General features: G+C 46.0%; 1 protein-coding gene across 5 annotated transcripts in view; it reads left to right on the top strand.

Annotated features, from left to right (window-relative positions):
- Positions 1–10,315, top strand: part of BCL2L11 (BCL2 like 11) — a 46,465-nt gene extending 36,150 nt beyond the window's left edge. For 4 of the 5 annotated variants that reach the window (XM_090281748.1, XM_090281746.1, XM_090281747.1 and 1 more), the window contains one exon: positions 6,092–10,315. In XM_090281748.1, coding sequence (XP_090137874.1) covers positions 6,092–6,190 — 99 coding nt within the window. In that variant the 3' untranslated portion in view covers positions 6,191–10,315. Of the gene's footprint in view, positions 1–516; positions 1,024–6,091 lie in introns of those variants that run through there. The other variant, XM_090281744.1, reaches the window with a different exon arrangement.
- Positions 10,316–15,615: the final 5,300 nt, after the last annotated feature.

Raw genomic sequence — 15,615 nt, 5'->3', positions numbered from 1 at the left:
AGTGTCCCTTTGTTTCTGAGTAGCCTCTGCCGGTTTCTTAGCACTGAGAAATGGCATGATGGCAATTCCAAGTCCTGGCCTTATTGGCTGGAGGGAGTGTCAGCAAGTGTGGGCCGTGGTCCTCCAAGGGTGCCACGTGCCACGTGCTTACCACCTGGTCTCAGGATGGTGTCTCCTTGGGCAGGATTCTTGGCGATAGGCCAGACTTGCAATCTGAGATCATTGAGCGTGTGCTGGACATGGCCCTTGGGGTAATTAGGCCCATCCTCTAACCAGTGTGCCCCCCACCCCTCAGTCCCAACACCTTTCTAGCCTGAGGCACTCTGTGCACAGGTCTCCTGCTGTTGGTGAGCAATGACTTGGGATATCCTGGTGGTGGACCACAGGGGACCACAGCACACAAAGCTGTGACAGACTCTAGATGGGCCAAGAGGTGGATGAAAATCCTTTCATTGTTTGATCACAAGGAACAGTGTATCTTTTGTTCACAAGTCCTACTTCCTACTTGTGTCCCAGGCGTGTGCAGGCATGAAACAAAGGAATGACCTGTAGACGGAAGCGCAGCCGTGAACCAGACAAAACAGAGAAGAAAGGGGCTCCCACACTGGTTCTGACAGAAGCAAACATTTAATTGAATATCAACATATTAGCATTTTCATGTGCTCTATATATACTTGAAATCTTTCTGTGCTGCCTCTCCTAGCAAGTGTAGCTTCTGTGCTGTTTGATGATTGTTTTTATAAATGATATTCTTCTATAGATAACGTGCAAGGGAGAGGTCTGCATTGTAGCCTGCTTGGCAATAACATAAACTGAACATAAACCCAGAGGTGTGTGTTCTCAGGCAACATTCTTGGGAGGCCACCATTAATTAAATGTTGGAGTTCAATAAAATAAAAACTGCTTTTTATTATTGTATGAGTTAAGAATAATGAAAAATATGCATGTCAGATATTAAACACAATACAATATATGGGTGATGTACTATTAAAGTGTATCCCTGAAGTCTATATAATTCTATTAACCAATGTCACCCCAATAAATTCAATTTAAAAAAAAAAGTAGACCTCTGTCATAGGATGATGAGTTATTGTCTCACACTTTGATCACATGAATTCATAGAGTGACAGTGATGAGTCAGGTAAATTGATTGGCACCTACCGTTTATAACTTTTCAGGTTTAGCAAGTGTTTTTTCCTTGGAGTTGGGTGAGGCAGTTCAGTGCTTGATCTTGAGTCTTGCACCCTTTCCTTATGCTGGTTCCACATCACAAGAACAATGACAAAAGGGCAAAAACAGCATCCCTGTCGTGGGGAGGCTGAGCCTATGATAGCAGAGTTGTCCCTCCTGTGACTTGTGCTCTGTGTGTCTTTCCCTAGACCTTCAGATGGCCTCGTTGACATTTTCTGAATGAGGCTTCCTATGACTATTTGAGAAGAAAGGATGATCTTACAGGAAAACACAGCTCCCAGCCAACTGTGGGGTCAGACCTCCGTCTGCTCACCCGTGGGGGCCCCATTGTCTTGTCATAGTCCCTCATGCATGTAGTGAAGGTTGGACTAGAGCATTTAGACATGGAGCTGGAAATCACTGTCACACCATCTCAGTGTTCTGTTTTCTGTCACTTTGAACTGTAATTTAAATGTTTCTCAGTTCTCAGGAGTTAAGAAAGAGATGCTGGTAACTGTTCACCTGTGTAGTTTTTAAGGTCTCTGCATGTTAGACATGTTGTGCTCTCAGCCCTGTAGCACATGCTGTCTGGGTAAACGCAGTGAGGTGCAGTCGAGCACTGGTGCATGTCAAACAGCTTGGCTGCATCATATTCATGACACTTCTGAGTGCGCCGTCAGTCTGCCAGGTGCAGGCACCTGCCTGGCTGCCTTGCTTTGGGGGATGTGGGCCATGAACACGTAACCAGAGGAGACACAGGTGCCTGGAGGGGGATTCAGAGAGGCCTCACTGGGGGTTGTAATCTCCTGAGGAGGAAATGAAGTTGTCCCCGAGGTGAGAGTTGGCCCCTCTGCAGATGCCCTGCCTCTCGCATCACCCTCACTAGATGTCTCCCAGCTGAACCAGCACACAGAGGTTCAAGCTGTGGTTAGCATGTTTCTGAGGCTGCGGCATTTCAGAGCAGTGTTCTTGCTCTGCATCTCCTATTTCGTCTGACGGTGCCCACGCCCTGCGGTCAGCTTATACTTCAGCCCCTCACAAGTGATGCGGGGTGCTTCATTCCAGCCAGCCTGGCCCAGGGCTGGGGCCAGTGACTTAGTACTGCAGGTGGACATGCATGTTGCGTGAGGACAACCCAGTACATGGCAGGCCCAACTAAGGTAAACTGGAGGAGTGATTAACCGTCCTACAAAAGGCCATGACTTTAGCACTGCCTTTGAAATGACGCCTCAAAAACAGGAGGACAGTGACATTCATGCAAATGTCACTTTGTTGTGACGATGAACATTGCGTCACTGCCCAGGCAGGTCAGCCATAGTCTTAGGAATCTGGCAGGTGCCTGGACAAGCTCCCTGCTGGCTTCCATGTGGAAGGACCACATCTAGTGTAGGGGCTCCCTGGTGCCCTGCCCACAGGTGTGCTGACAGCAGAGTGTGTTGGGCACAAGCTATGCAAATGCTCGTGTGGCCTGGGTGACAAGTAGAAAGTGAATTTTGTCTTTGGGCTGCTTTGCAGCAGCATCACCTGACACCTGAGAACAGCAGTGCATGGTGCAGTCACATAAAATCCGAGCTGAGAGGCTGTGTGACTTGGTCCTTGGTCTCAAAGTGGACAGAGACTAGACCTCCCCAGAGATCTCCCCTCATCACACAGAGTTCCTTATCTTCCAACCTGTTTCGTTTCATTTGCTTGTTGTTTTAAACTACTGTCTAGATTGATGAGTTATGAATGAGTCTTCCCTCGGGACCACTGGGCCGCTCTCTTTCCCCGCCCCACCATATCATCTCTGATCATGATAGCACTCAGCTCTGTCCCGGAAGATGCCAGGACAGCCCCTGGAGAAGCAGACACTGTCCAGACAGGCACTGCGTCCTCACTTGCCTGAACCTAGAACAGTTCTCTTTGTCAGCATCCTTTTTAGTCTCATAGTCCAGAATTCAGTCTCCTGTGATGTCACCACTTAAAGATATACCTATTTTAAAAAAAGTTTAGGACATCTTGGGCATTCATTGTTGAAACCTTGCGAGAAAGGAGTTTTTGAGCAAGTTAAAAACCTGCTCTGAGTCTGAAAGTTCTATAGGTCTACCTTGCTTCAAGGAGAAGTGGGGGCTGTCAGGAATGGGTTCCTGGAGGGAGACACAAAGCTGGATGTTGAAGGAGTCACCTTGCAGACTCGTGGGCTGGCCATAAAGTCAGTTTTCCAAAAGAATACAGTTCGTGATCTAGACCACAGAGACAAATTCCCCAACAGGGGTGGGGCCCTAGAGTCTCAGGTACCTCTGACTGTGAGTATGTGTGAGCAGCAAAGGGAACTATAATACACAAATTATTTGTACTTAATAGTTCATCTAGTTCTTTTAATAAGTCATTGTAATACCTTTCTGAAGTGGTTTTTTATTTTTAAATCTTCACCTGAGGATGTTTTTATTGATTTTAGAGAGTGTGCAGGGAGGGATGGAGGGAGAGAGAGAAGTATCAGTCGATTGCGTCCTGAACATGCCCCGACCAGGGATCGAACCTGAACCTTTTGGTGCATGGGACGATACTCCAACCAACTGAGCCACCTGACCCTAAGGTGTTTTTATGATGTAGACTAAAAAACTGTGTCACATGACTGACCTAAGAGGTGCTGTTTGCCACTCAGCGCGAAGGACTCAGGAATGAGAGGGTGTGGGCGTCAGCTCAGGCTCATACACCGCAGGACCACACACAGGGTTTAAACAACAGAACTATGTTTCTTCACAGTCCTGGCAGCCAGAAGCTTGTGAGCTCGTGTTGGCTGGGCCACATGGTCCGCGTGGCACTGATGGCAGGGGCCTGGCTGGATGTCCTCACGTGGCCCTAGTTCTCATGCCACCTGCCCTGGGCTGTGAGGCCCAGAGCACGCTTGAGCTGGTTGTGAGGGGCAGATGTTGGAGGGCAGCAGGCCTGCAGAAGCAGGATGCCCATCCAGCTGTTTCTGAGGTAGGATAGACCTTCAGAGCCGGCAGCAGCTTCAGCTGTCAGGGCTGGCACAGCCCTTGGAATCAGTGGAATGGCTCCCTCCTTTGAATATTATCCAAAAGCAATTGTTCACGGGCTTAAAAGCATGTGCCATGTTGTCACGCCAGCTGTCTTGAGAGGGCAGGCACTCTGGCATCCTTGCTAACTGTAATGTTGCAGCATCTTCTCATCTGTTGGGAATTGGGTAGGTGTTCCAGTGTTTCTTTTGCCATAAATCCCTGCATCAACCCCTTCCAGCATGTCTTGGAATCCCCTCCTGTCCTCTACATTTGAGATAAAAGCAGAACTCCAAAAACTTGGGCAGACCTCACTCGTGATGTGACTCTTTTCTTCACCATCACAGCCACCGTTTTCCCCTGCTGTCCTCAGAGGTGGGGCAGGGGGTTGAAAGGTGCCTCCTCTCAGACACTGCTGGCTGTGGAAGAAAAAATTGGCTAAGTAAGCAGTTGGGGTCTAGCCTCGATGTGATTGGTGCCCTGGTTGGTGTCATTTTTACCCCATTCTCTGGTTCTGCTGTGGCTGCATTGACACCTGTTTGACATGAGATTTCCCATCTTGAAGTGATTGCTGAGCCCAGCACTACACACCCTTTCTTCATTTTAGTAAGTCGTGGTTTTATTTTGAATAAGCCTCTTTCAATCTATTAATATTAATCTAAACTAAAATTAACCTTCCCCTAAATTCTTCTCACATAGAAGAGCCAAGTAATTTTGAAAGTTAAATCAAAACAAAGCAATATGGTGTGCAACACAGATAAAATCACAGACTGTGGTTACGGAGTGCTCTGCAGGAATTGCTGACAGAGAGCTGATTTCCTCGAGTCTGTTCTGGAAGGAGAAAGGAAGTGCCTTGGCCTTATCACAATCCTGTTCAGTCCAACGCCTGCTTGAGAGCTAGTGGAAACAGTCTCAAGACCCTGTCCTCAGCTGGCTCATGGCTGGTGGATCTGTGGCTGAGGAGCATTAGCATCCTCCCCACACAGAACAGAGTGCTGGTCTCAGGTGTGGGTTCCCATTAAGGAGCTGACTGGGGACATGGTTGAACTTACCTACAAAGTGGATTAGAACTCTCAGAGTGGGCCCCGAGGCCTCTGAGGCTTGTCAATAACCTGGCAACTTCCTTCTGCACAGTTTCTCAGCTTGTAAACATGGGTGTCACTGGTAGAGAGGCCTTTTTATTTTTCATTTGCTGCTCTCCACCACAGGGTGCAGTAGTTGGGGGATTCGCTTGTGTCTGTGACGTGGGTACAGTGCTGGGCCACAGTGTTAATCAAGTGAAACCACCTGCAAACAGACAAGCTGCAGTGGCACATCAGAGCACCCTTTTATTTAGCTTCCTGGAGCACATTACCCCAGATCACTGGTTTCTCAAGTAAATTACAGCCCCAGAAATTCACCCTTGAAGGAGTCTGAAACATATTTGAATGTCAGTAACTGGGGCTATAAGCTACTTTACATTTATCAGGTTAATTTCTTTCCTTCTCTCTCCTATACCTTCTTACCAGAAGCCCAGGTGGTGTTTCTCCAGCATGGAAGTGGGGTGCTCCCTTCCCTGTGACCAGTACATTTCCTGACCAAGGCCGGTCTGGCCAGTGATGGCATCACTTGTGACAAGAATGTGTGGTTTTTAGAGCAGCTCATGGAGATGCCAGGATTGATTCTCTCTGACTTCTCCAAACATTTTTAGTTGCTTTATTTTCCTTTGAAGAAGAAGGTCATTTGGTGTGACTGTTCTACAGAGTGACATCTTTTTTTTTGCAGGGGAGGTGGGAAGGCCCTCCCTTGGCTGTCCCAGGGAAAATGGGGCTTCCTTGGCACCATGCACATTAAGGGCTGCCTTCCATAGCTTTTGAAATGGGACTGGTTGTTCACTTCAATGAGGGCTGAAAAAGTAAGAAGCTTTCCTTTTGTTGTTTCAGGTCTTGTTGAATAATTACCAAGCAGCGGAAGCCCACCCCCAAATGGTTGTCTTACGACTGTTGCGTTACATCCTCCGGCTGGTGTGGAGGATGCAGTGACGACGGGTTCCCCGCGGAGCCGAGATGTGTGCAGACATTTCACTTGTTCAAGCTGACAAGCACAGCGCCACGGCCTTCTGGTGCCATGGCCACGCAGCCAGCTTTGTTTCCTGGAGAAGCCAGTGTGTCCCGACACATGGAGCTGAGTGCGGGCTTGACTTTGTTGTGAATGTAAATGAGGATGGATTCTCTTTTTTTAAAAATGTACAAATCATGGTTCTTTGGAGCAGGATTTTATGCAAGAATGATGTAAGAACAGTTTTTCAAAAAGGAAATGGAAATTTTTAACCAGCTCGTGAATGATTTTTGTACTAACAATTTAAGAACCTGTCGCCTATTCTCAGAGGATTATGTAAACTCTGCAGTGAAAACTGAGCCAGCTAATTTCTAAAGCTGCCTTAGTTTATTTTTAGAGGCTACTGTACAGACTTTTTAAACGTGAGAGGTATGTATGATATGGCCCCTCCCTCCCTGCCATTGCCTCTCACCTTTTTAAAATCATTATTACCAAAAAAATTCTTAGGAAATGAAACTGATTAAAGGGGCAAAAAGTCTTTTGTCAGTCTATGTTGATATGCCACTCCCATTTTGTAAATACTTACTTACCTCCCTGAATTCAGTTGCATCTTTGGCCAAGTTTCAGCCTCTTTTTATGTGTTTTTCGTTATCTCCTTTCATGATGATGCTCCTCTCATCTGTCTTGGGCACTGTTGCACACGTTTGATCTAGTGCATCTTCATGATAAAGTGTAACTGGCTCCCATCATGACTTAGTATCTGCCTGTGTCATCCGCAGCTCAATCTGTTAGTAGCTTACTAACTGGGAAGTACTTGGTACTGGATTTCATGTGGTTTGGTGGACTTGTGTTTTACAAGTGTTCTGAAGAGGTAGTAGTGGTAATAACACTGAAACAGTGTTAGGGCCCTTGGCAACTGTTGACTTTTCTGGTTGTAGGCTTTCCCCTCATCACAGGAGGCACTTGCAGCATGAGGTGCCAGGTGGCTGACATGCCCACCTGCAGATGAATTTGGCTGCAGGTGTCCAAACTGGAGTCTTTGTGGGAATTGGCACAGGCCATGGACGGGGCTTTGGACGGCTCTTTCCTGGGCATACTGGCTTTTCATCCAACTCAGAGTTGATCTGGCCTTTGATTCCCACCACCTGGCTCCCACTCTTCTACATCCACTTTGAAATGCAGACTTAATTCTGCTTTGAGCAGTGCCATCAAAATTCTGTCAGACATAAGTCTGAAGTGGGCCCTTCTGGCAGATGTCTACTTGTTCATTTCTCTTGGGACAGTTGGGTTTTGTCAGGCCTCCCTTCTTGCATCCAGTTCTTCCTCCATGTTGGCCTGTGAGGATCACAGTGAGTCGGGGCCCATGGGCGGTTGTTCAGTCATTAAAAAGGCAACTAAGCAACTGAGGAGACTCCAGAGAGACAGATTAGAGAGCAAGGAAGGGAGGGAAGAAGGAAAGTGCAGGTCATTCTGCGAACCCTGTAACTCCTACAGTTTTTGAAACCTCAGATCATGAAACAGTTTTTTAAAAGCGATACATGATTTTTCAAATGAGTCAGCAGTGCCAACAACTATTGTATTTGTTTTTGGCCCGGTGAGGACCAGTGTTTCACATTATTAAATTGTGTGGAGAAATTCATTCATGTTTATCTTCATAGTTTTATATAAATATATACGTATACATATATGTACATATGTGTGTGTGTGTGTATATATGTATTTTTGCATATACGTTTTCTTCCCTTAGGTAGAGATATTTGGTCCTAAATATTCTTTCCTTTTCTAAAGTTTTCTTTTCCCCAAATACTTTCTTGGGGTCTTGAATATTTTTAGAACTGTGTTGAGTCTCAGCTTGTGTTCTTGGTAGGTCTCGAACCCCCTTGCCGGGTCATTAAGGCCACACGGTTGTGAGGTGGTGGTAGGATTGCGGCCATGGGCCTGCTGGACATACACACCAAAGACGTTTTTGGTTCTGGGCCCGTCCCCTCCCAGGATCTCTGTACTCATGTTACTCATGTTGCCAGTCTCTCTGGCTGGAGCACTTTACCATGTTTCTGGGAGCGCAGGACGCAGCCCGGTGCCGAGGGCTTGCTGCTGGCGCTGGTTTACCTCTGGCTTGGCAGTGGGCCATGGACACGGCTCGTGAGGAAATAAGATTCTATGACTTGTAGTAGTTAGTAGTAGTAAGAACAGGATGTTGCACCAGGACTTGAGAGATGATTGGATGTCTCTGTACTGTATGTTATCTCTTTATCAAAATGCCTCCTGCAGAAGGTATACCTACTATGGTATACCTTTTACTTTTTGTTTATTTCTTTTCTTTTTTTGTAGAAAATATAACTAGCTCCCTTTTTGAAAACTTACGAAATGCGGGTTTTGTGCCTTGACCACCTCTTCTCATATGAGGTTTGTAGAAAGTGTCCTGTGATTATCACAGAAATGCAATAAACGCACCCAAAATAGCTTCATGAGTGATTCTTCAAGTTACCTATACTCCTGCCTAGATGAGTTTATGAAATTTTTTTTTTTTTTTTTTGGTAGAAAAACGAGGTAAAAATTCCTTCTAATTAAAAAACAATTTACACAGTCAAACCTTCTCCTCTTTCCCCTTCTTAATACTGTACATATTTGACTATTTATTAGATTAGGAGATCATATTTTACTTATCAACTGAGCCAAATGTCTGCGTGCAATTGTGTTTCCTTTACCTTTCTTGTAAAATTTTGTACAGCATAAATGAGCAAAAAAAAAAAATCACTGTTTTTACTAAACTTTTTTGGAATTAAGGACTGTAAATATTGTAGATTCTTTTTCTGTGTAATGTGTCCTACTGGTCCATAGTGCTGTAACTTGTAGAAATATTGTCTATTTATTTCCTGCTTATTTAATGTCTTACATTCTGGAAAGTGTTGACCTCCCTGACACACCCCTGCCATCCTGATAATTGCTTTAACTCTGAGGTGGTGACCGGTCAGCTCGCTGCAGGCCACACAGGCTTCCCAGGGTGGCCTTCCACTTTGGTTCTTGATATTTCTGGTCAAATGGGTTTAAATTGTTGGGATTCGCTATCCTTTGATGAAGCTCATGTTCAGACACCAATGAGAGACCATAAACCTGTCAGGCTACAGAATTCTCCAAGAAACACCATTGACTTTATTTCTTCTCCTAGAAGCAAATTCTGTTAACTCCAAGCCTGGTCTTTAAAAAAAAAAAATGTTATCGGTAGTTGGGACAGATTTTTTTCATTGAAAATTTATACCCAACAACTCAGTATTCAGAGGGTAGGGTACAGGTGGGAGGGTTTGTTCCTGCTTCCAGAGTGACTTCAGGACCCCGTCATGCTACTAACCCCGTGTTGGCAGCTGGTGAGCTGCATTTCTCCACCACTGTGTGGCTTCCTGTGCTTTGAGGTATGGACTAAATTGTGTTCAGGAGCTAATTGTACAGGACCCCCCGGCTCTGAACCATTTGTTCCCTCATTGGATCAGCCTGGTTGTTCAGGTTGATGTTTTTCTGCTTCAAGAGAGGTTGGGGGCCCCACTGGGACGGCTGTTGAGATGTAGAAGCTTTAGAGAGACTTTCTCATGGTTTGGTGCAGGTGGTGTGTCATCCCTGCTGATTTAGCCTGGTGCCTGTGTGTGTTCACCTTATGCACACATGTGTATAAGGATGTATTCACACATGATGCTAAACCAGCTGGGGTAGCTTCTGTTCTACTCCAATAGCATGGCATGCAAGAAGCGTCTTCAAGCTCCCAGCAAAGTAACTTGACTACTTGTATTGGGCAATTCCAGACTTCAGAAGCTCTCCTAAGTTCTATGTCCAGGTCCTGTGACCACTAGTTACTGTATCCAAACTCATCAGGTACTCCTGTATAAAGAGCACTGATCTGTGTATACTGATTCATCACTAACGTGTTCCTAGGACCCAGCGTATGTAGCATTTGTATTGCAATTTCCCTGGCTCACTTGTGTTTTGCACTGATGAATATTGACAGGGTAATTGCCACTTTATTGTGCAATACTGCTGTAAATAACTGCAGATTTTTTTAAGAAACTCAATCTTTTATGTTCTTAATGAATTTTATATAAATAAAACTTGCAACTGGTTTTGGTGAGCTGTTTGATTTGTTTCACAAGATGGTGGTGGAACAGCTGGAATTATATGTGAATGTGTACATGCCCACACCTCCCCTTTGCCAGTCACAGAGTCTATCACCTGCATGTAGGTTTTGTGAGTTCTCGCTCTTTAGAGGCTTTAAATGGCTGGCAAGACAATGCAGTACCTACTCGTGTATTCAGGTAGCACTCAGCACCTGGTAGAGTGGGTATCAGAAGCCAGCTCCAAACAATGTTGATTAGTGATGACAGCAGAGACCATGCCACATCACCTTGCTCATAGCTGGAAGAAAACCCAAAATGTGGGAAGTCTGCTTGGGCTCTAGGAGAAATATTTTGCCTGTAACATCTGCCCAGACCCCAGGGATTTGAGAGTAAGGCCTCTGCTGTGCGTTGGGTGTGGGCTAGTGTAAGGATGCCAAAATTAAAGACTGATCTGGGGATATAAACTACAAAATCCTAAATAAGTAATTGCATAATTTGCCACTTCTATTCTGGACTAAGTGCTGGAAAGGTTAAAAACCGTGGCTGAGGTTTATTTCAAGGGAATGCATGAATCTGGCCTTGTAATTATATATGTGTGTGTGTATAGATGCACACTTATTATTTCAAATCAAGTTATTCTGGCTCACAACCTACTTCCAATCCAAGGCAGGAGAGTGAATTTTTCTAGACTTTGCTCTGTGTATGTGTGCATGTGTGTGTGTGTGTGTGTGTGTGTGCTGGGTTTTTCATTTGTCCTATTGATGGTTAGCTCTTTATATACTCTGAGTAAAAACCTCTTACGTGTTAGAAATATTTCTCCTTTGGTCTGTTGCTCATCATTTTTCTCCAACATCATTTTACAAGATGTGCAAACATACAGTAACGTTGAAGAAATTTCATGGAGAGCACCACACACCTAGCCATCGCCTAGACTGCCATCTACATTTCATCATACCTGCTTTATCAGATGCCAGCCCACCTATCAACCATCACATTTTGTGATGTATTTCAAAGTAAATTGTAATCATTAGCACCTTTTCTCTAAATACTTCACATGCATATTACTTAGTTCATTAGTTTTTTTATTAAAGTTTTGTTTTTAATTTTGAGGTGAAATTTATACAATAAAACATACAAACCTTACGTGTGCATGTGCTAAGTTTTCACCAAGGGTACAGCTGTCATCCAAAGCCTGATTTTCATCATCCCAGAATGTTCCTCATGCTCCTTCCCCCTAACCCCAGAGGCGATTTCTAGTCTGATATTTTTCCACCTAAATTAGTTTTTATGGATCCTTTGAATGGGATCATGCAATACGTGGTCTTCTGTGTCTGGTTTCTTATTCAACATCATGATTTTGAGAACCACAGTACAATTCTTAGTAATTCCCTTTTTACTGCTTAGTAGTAGTCTCTGGTACGAACAGACCACTCTATGTGCATTGTATCATGAATGAACACCTGAGCTTGCAACACTTTGGGGCTAGGATGAATAAAGCTGCATATGAATGTTTTCATATGCATCCTTTTGTGAACGTATATTTTATTTCTGTTCTATTTCGCTGCATGTCTTCTAATTGCTGTTGAGCCCGTGATGTGGCTGTCACCATTTTAGAAGTCCATTTTATCTAAGATTTCCATATTTTGTATTTTAAGAACCCTTTTCTATGCCAAAATTTTAAATATATTTTCTTATATTTTTTTATATAACTCTACAGTTTTTAATCCACCTGAAACTTTTTTTAGTGATGTACAGTATGAATCTGACTTTTCCCCACGCACAGCTGAGACCGTTGTCTTTTCTTTACCAGCTGAAATGTTTTGATGCACACTATATTCTTGTATATGTGGTCCTGTTTCTCAGTCTTTTTGTTGAATATATATTATCCTAATTACTATAGTTTTACGATATGTTTTAATTTCTTGTCCTTATTTTTCAAGATTGTCATGACCATTCTATATTTTGTCTCGTGAAATTTTTTTATCCTAACCTGAGGACATATTTTTTTTCGTTGCTTTTAGAGAGACTGGAAGAGGGCAGAGAGAGAAACACTGATCAAGTTGCCTTCTCATGAGTGCCCAACAAGGGATTAAACCCCCTACCTGGTACATGCCCTGACTGGGAATTGAACCCTCAACCTTTTGGTGTATGGACAATGTTCCAACCAAGCCACACTGGTCAGGGCATTTCGTGTAAATTTTTGAATCAATCTAAGTTTATTTTGGGGGGTGTCTTGTTTGGGATGACAATAACTATATATTAATTTAGGAAATACATTGCCATTTTAACAGGATGTTTTCCAAGGTGGGCAGTATTTTTAACCATCTATTAGGCTTGTTTTCTGTTGCTTTTAGTACACTCTTCTTCTCGTAGATCCTGCACTTTTCTCATGAGCTTTTCTCTAGGGAGGGGTTGGGATTACCCAAGTATCCATCCCACCCAGTGCCCCCTTTATTATATCTGCTACTTTAGACCTTTCCCTGCCCCCGGTGCAGCTGAGAGCAGACCCCTGGCCTAAGCTTGTCCATTCCAATGCCCTTCCCAGCTCTTGGGGTCTGAGCAAGTCGGACAGGAAGGCTGCCGGGGGAGCATGTTGGCATTCCCTGGCTGAGGTGCCTTGTTGTCTGACCATCAGCAGGCCAGTCCCTGGTCCCCCAGCTTCCTGTTTGTTCTGTGGAGTCAATGCCTGCCCCTCCAGTTCGTTCTCAATCTCTTTGTGCTAACTTAACCAGAGTGGGTTTTTGTTGCTGGAAGTGGTAAGCTAACTCATTGCTACCTGTCAGGAAGGACTAAATAAAAAGGCTGTAAGGAGTTCTTTATAAACAATACCTCTTCAGGTGTGAAGTGACAGGCTGATTGTTAAAATTCCCCATTGAGCAAGACAAGAATGGAGCTGTGAGAAGACAGGAGAACGACGGGCACAGTAATGGTCTCTAGGCCTACTTTGGGATAACTTCTGCCACTGAGTCTCCTGAAAGCCATCTTTCCCAGGCAAGCCCTAAGTCCTTAGAAGAACTGATCACCAAGGAGAAGATACGATATATGAGAATGTCACAGGCCCTGGTTTCCAGGCCCGTTACTGCATATTTACATGTATTACTGAAAGGGACTTGGGAGGCAACGTTATAGTCTGGTCACCACCTGTCTGTGAGTGCCTTTGTGGGCACGGCCCTCCCAGGGAAGATTGCTCTGCCACCTGCCAACCCAGCTGGGCGCCCAAGCAGGCATCCTGTCACCGAGCCTGGAGCTAGCCTTCTGTGCCTTGCAGGAGAATGCTTTTGTCCCTGCCACGGAGGTTTTAATAATTACGTCTGAAATTGTGTCTCTCTGGCTGCAGAGCTGTAGGATCCAGGCAGTGTGTCCTTGGGGTTCATCAGGGCCTACTGTCATGCCCAGTGCCTAGTGGGCCCTCACACATGACAGTAGGGTGAGGGTGAGCAGCACCATATTTGCAATATACTGTCAAACAGAAAACCATAGGGACAGTCAGGAGTGCTCACAGGAGGCTAGGACCTGAGCGGAGAGAGAGCTTCCTGGAGAAGAGGAGACAAGATGCCTCGGTGTGGAGGGAGAGAGCACGGAGGCAATGGGGGACCCTAAGGAAGACTGTGGCCACGTGACTGTGGGGGTGGCACTTCCTGGGAAGAGCAGAGAGGGAGGGGCGCCAATTGGCGAGGCCCTGGGATAGAGAGACCTGGAGGCCTGTTTTGTGGAGCTGCCAGCTCAACTCAGGGCTTATCCAGAAAGTGTTATCAATTTATTTTAAATGAAAATGGGTTTTGGGAAAGAAATCCCAGCTAGGTGGACAATAAACCACTGGCTGAGGGAAGAAAGCCTGCAGCATACACATTTAGGCATTTACTGTAATGAACCACTTTCTCGTGAGACACAATGTGAGGAAACGGAGCCTTTCCCTGTGAGAGAGGGAGGACAGTCAAGACCTGTGCGGAGCATCAGCTGAGTAGGGCGGACACTGCCTGGGAAGGGAGTCCCGACTCTGGAGGACATTAGACTCTCCAGGGCTTTTGTAAAATGCCTACTTCCAAGGTCCACCTCTTCAAAATTCTGATGCAGCTCTGGTGTTGTAGTTTTTAGAGCTGCCTCAGTCACTGCAGTGTGTGGCAGAATCAGTGTACTCAGGATGCCCATGGATGCCTAGAAACTGTGGGGCCAGTGGCGGTGTCACTGGGTCAAGTGCATCACCCAAGGGACAGTGCTCTGAGGACAGCACTTGATGAAGTGCCTTCTGTTTGTTTGGTTGTTGTAGTTGCAAAATGCTCAATTCTCATCTGTTACCCTCTGTCTTGCCCTGCCACAGGCATCCACGCCTCCTGCCAAGTTTGGGTGAGTGGGAGGACGCAGTGGGCTGCAAGGCCCAGGGCCAAGGCCACGGCCAGGTGTTGGGTGAGGCAGCCCCAGGCTGTGGGCCCAGGAAGAGCCCCTCCATTGTCAGGTAGGATGGAGACTCCTCCTGATAAGCCCACAGGGCCCAGTGAGGTCAGAGACAGGAAGGGGCAGTAGCTGGGCTCACTGGGGGCGGGGGAGGAGGTGGAACAGGTAATGAATGAAGGTGTGGGTCACGGTGTGCTTGACACTGGCCTTGCACAGCAGATGTGATGGGTGAGGGGATCTCAGGAGCAGGAAAAAGATTGCAGTCCCCTGACAAGCAGGGCAAGAGGCTGTGAAACAGGCCACCACCTGCACGTGGGCGTTCAGGTCTCAGCACTCAGAGTGGGAGCATGGTCGCCTATAAGGGCAGAGATCACAATCGCACGGCCCCCAGCTGGAAAGCTCTTCAAGGGGAGCGTCAGCTCGTGCACTTGCCCAGTGCTGTGCGAGGATGCTGCTGGCCCAGCCAGACCTGCTCCTGTGACAGCCCCCACGGCACAGCCCCTCTTGGGAGGATGTCCTTGCTGCCCACCCAGCCTGCGGAGGGTTAGGGCCAGCAGTGCTCCCCAGTGACTCACTCTCCTGATGCAGGTTCCCTTCACTCAGCCTGGGGCTGGCCTTCCATTGGCTCATAGGTAAAGGTTCTCGTCCCTGCCACAGGGATTTTAATAATTACATCTGAAGCTGTGCCTCTCTGGCCTCTGGGCTGTGAGGGTCAGACAGCATCCTTCTGGTTCAGCCGGGCCTAGCATAGTGCCTGGCACTTAGTAGGCCCTCAAACATGACTGTGGGTAGGTGCGTGCATTTAAATGTCCAAACTGGATCCTGTGGCAAGTCATTTTTTAGGAAAGCCCAAGTCTGTGCTTGGCTGCTAGACCATGATTTGCACTTTTTGCCACTTGAAAAAGGAGTAGTCA

The sequence above is a fragment of the Furipterus horrens genome, unplaced genomic scaffold (assembly GCF_987537825.1).
Source record: "Furipterus horrens unplaced genomic scaffold, mFurHor1.1.pri manual_scaffold_6, whole genome shotgun sequence".
Lineage (NCBI taxonomy): Eukaryota > Metazoa > Chordata > Mammalia > Chiroptera > Furipteridae > Furipterus > Furipterus horrens.
The sequence above is the reverse complement of the archived record's forward strand: the minus strand, read 5'-3'. Positions and strand labels throughout refer to the sequence as shown.